This window comes from Camellia sinensis, chromosome 11 (genome assembly GCF_055761805.1).
Source record: "Camellia sinensis isolate YWXY chromosome 11, ASM5576180v1, whole genome shotgun sequence".
Lineage (NCBI taxonomy): Eukaryota > Viridiplantae > Streptophyta > Magnoliopsida > Ericales > Theaceae > Camellia > Camellia sinensis.
The window spans coordinates 15,084,067-15,087,420 of record NC_138971.1 but is presented as its reverse complement, the minus strand read 5'-3'; the positions used below and the strand labels follow the sequence as shown (position 1 = coordinate 15,087,420).

The 3,354-nt window shown below is 33.6% G+C and overlaps 1 protein-coding gene across 1 annotated transcript; it reads left to right on the top strand.

Moving 5' to 3' along the window:
• Positions 1-289: 289 nt before the first annotated feature.
• LOC114276387 (lignin-forming anionic peroxidase) lies at positions 290-3,354 on the top strand. The gene is made up of 4 exons (XM_028218184.2): positions 290-787; positions 1,291-1,482; positions 1,670-1,835; positions 2,722-3,354. The coding sequence occupies exons 1-4, from the start codon at positions 542-544 to the stop codon at positions 3,114-3,116; spliced, it is 999 nt and encodes a 332-aa protein (XP_028073985.2). The 5' UTR covers positions 290-541; the 3' UTR covers positions 3,117-3,354.

Genomic DNA, 3,354 nt, shown 5'->3' with positions numbered 1-3,354 from the left:
AAATGCTAATAGTTGAAATCAGTTAGACCAATTTGAGACAAAGTAAAAATAAAGATCAAAATCGAGCTAATTAAAATTATAAAGACAAAAATGACATAAAAATTGAAATAAAACGACTAGCAGTGTAATTTTTTCAAAATTTCATATATAAGTTATGTTTAAATAATATTTTTCATTTTACTATGTTACAAAATTGAAAAGTTGGCACGGACATCCAGCAAAAAAAAAAAATTTCTTTTGTAGTAGGTAGAAATGTATTAATAAATGCACAAATCAAGGCAAGGCATGTAACCAAAGAAGACCATGTCATCTTGGAATTTGCGGCTGCTATAGATTGAACATTAGCCACGCGGTTTAGCAGACAAAGAGTGACTTCTAAACTTTAAGCAAGCTGTCATACATTGAACATTGCCCTATAAATTGATGTGTCCCTTACACTATCTCAATCATCTTCATTCCTAAAATCTACATTACTCACTTGCATTGCATTTTGAACTTCTATTGTGTTGTACTTCTAGGCTATCTATTAATATTACTAGCCATGAGTTCTTCACTGATTAATTTTTCTAGCAAATCTTATGCTACTTTTGCTTCATCCTTGTTTCTCATGCTTTTGATTTTGAATTTGAACACACCTTGTAATGCTAAGTTATCTTCCACTTTTTATGACCAAACCTGTCCAAAAGCACTCGGGGCTATTAGAACTTCTATTCGACAATCGATTTCACGCGAGCGTCGGATGGCAGCTTCGCTTATTCGCCTCCATTTCCACGATTGCTTTGTTCAGGTAATTCACACTTTGATTTTTTAGTTGTGTAAATTTGGTCTGATCTCTTATTTATTTAATTTGTGTTTAAATGACTCTCAACAACATTTCCCTCCAAATTTGGACAAAAATAACCCTACATTTGTAAATTTGTTCGTATTTTATAAAAAAAAATACCCCAAATTTCACCAAATTTGGATGAAAATACCAGTATTTCCACTGTAAAAATATCCAAATAAAATATCCACTGTTTCTAGTGTATGAAGAAATTAAAACCCTATGTTGCTGCCAAATTTTGTACAAAATCCATGCTTCCGTTATAAAATTTCAACAAAAGATTTATAAGTTGGATAAGTTGCGATACCAAATTCACATAATTGAAATATTAGAAACCAAAATGAGAAAGAACCTATACTTTAGGGACCAATAATGTATTTAACACAACACAACAGTAAAGCTATGTCATATATTAGTTTAGTTCGTCTACATATATTGTATTAATTAAAATACTCTTGTATTTACAGGGCTGTGATGCATCAATCTTACTTGATGAATCGGCTACCCCTACAAGCGAGAGGAGTGCAGGGCCTAATGCGGGTTCTGTAAGAGGTTTTGAAGTGGTAGAGGCTGCCAAGTCTGCGGTAGAGAAAGTATGTCCAGGAGTTGTTTCTTGTGCAGACATACTTGCAGTGGCAGCACGTGATGCCTCCGTCTATGTAAGTAAATACGATACTAAGAAATATATTGACATTTTTCAAAAATTTATCTATTTTATTATATAAATATAGCAACATACATTTCAAAATTAGTTCCATGCCAATTTTTGCCTATTTACATTTCATGAAGAGAGTGTGCATATAAACTTGTAGTAATTGTTGATTGGGTTTGTTGTGAATTAATCAGGTGGGTGGTCCTTCATGGAAAGTGAAGCTTGGAAGAAGAGATTCTACAAGTGCAAGTCGTAGTTTAGCAGAGAGTGATCTTCCAAGTTTTGCAAGTACCCTTGACCAACTTATCTCCAAATTCAGTAAGAAGGGTCTCAATGCAAGGGATATGGTAGCCTTGTCAGGTAATACAAAACATTACTCTTTACTAACGTTTATTTTTATAGTTTTCTGTTTATGTTTATAAAAGAGTAATGCTAGGTTTCCTAAAATAAAACACATAATGAAAAGTTTTTTAAAAATTCTTCATCCTTAGATTAGTTTGTAATGTTTCATTATATGTTATGCAATCACATATTTAAAAATGAAAAATCTTCACGAAGTTTTTCAAAATATTTCTTTTATGAAACCTGAGATTACTTTTATAAAAATATTGAAAATTATAAATGAAAACTCACTGTTTATTTTAGTTTAAAAAATTTGTATAAAATTTACTAAATTCCTATGGTAAAAAAGTTATTTTCACTAGTTTTAAAAATCATTTCCTCTTGCATCCCCTTTGGCCACCACTTATCACTTATCACCACAGTAGGCCACCCCCACATTAACGACCTCATCTGGTCATCCACACCTTAGGCAATCACATTGCACTAGCGACAACAATCTTTAATCATTGACAACCACCTCGGTCACAACCTCTTGCTGATAAACCATCTCCAGTCACCACCTCCTCTTTGTCAACAACCACTTACAGCCACCACCCCCATATTATTGGCAACCACCTATTGCCACCACCTCTTACCATCACCTTTGGCAATTGGCAATTACCTCCGACTTGATAGCCACCTTGGTCGACCACCTCCTAAAAGCAACCACCTTCAGCAATTCTCTTTCACTTGATTACAAAACTAATTTCTAGAAGACATGTATAAGTGTACCAAACTTATTTTTTGCTTTTAAATTTCCAAACAAACTGTAAACATGATCAAACCACTACACAACATTGTTGGAAGTATTTATTCCTCTTTTGTCGACAAACAATAATTAAATGTACGTTGATTTGAAATGTAGGATCACACACAATCGGCCAGGCACAATGCTTTACATTTCGCAACCGAATATACAGCAATGGTAGCAATATTGATGCTAGCTTTGCTAGCACACGTCGTCGCGGCTGCCCTGCCACTACCACTAGTGGAAATAGCAATTTAGCACCTCTTGATTTGGTGACACCCAATTCTTTTGACAACAACTACTTCAAGAACTTGATTCAAAAGAAGGGTCTGCTTCAAAGCGATCAAGTACTTTTCAACGGAGGATCAACAGACAGTATAGTGTCAGAATATAGCAAGAACCCTTCAAGCTTCAAATCCGATTTCGCATCAGCAATGATCAAAATGGGAGATATTAAGCCTCTCACTGGTCAAAAAGGGATCATAAGGAGGATTTGCAGTGCTCTAAATTAAGATTGGTTTGGTAAATGTTTATATGTTTATTTATTTTAATTTTTTAGGATAAAATTGTTAAAAAGTTTGTGCGTTTGACAAACGTTAAAATTTGGTTTTTGTTTTTTTGCTTTTTATTTCCCTTTCATTGAGTTTCATTTGTGGGTGTTGGGTTTGCTTTGGTATTTGTAGAGGAATTTGTTCTATTTTGTCAAACTGTGAATCAATTATAATATTAATGGTTTGGTTCGTTTTTTTA

Bases quoted from the DNA above. Each gene is read 5' to 3' on its own strand.
- LOC114276387 (XM_028218184.2), top strand. From the start codon at position 542: ATGAGTTCTTCACTGATTAATTTTTCTAGCAAATCTTATGCTACTTTT. The intron at 788-1,290 runs GTAATTCACACT...TTGTATTTACAG, and splicing joins TCCACGATTGCTTTGTTCAG to GGCTGTGATGCATCAATCTT. The intron at 1,836-2,721 runs GTAATACAAAAC...TTTGAAATGTAG, and splicing joins GGATATGGTAGCCTTGTCAG to GATCACACACAATCGGCCAG.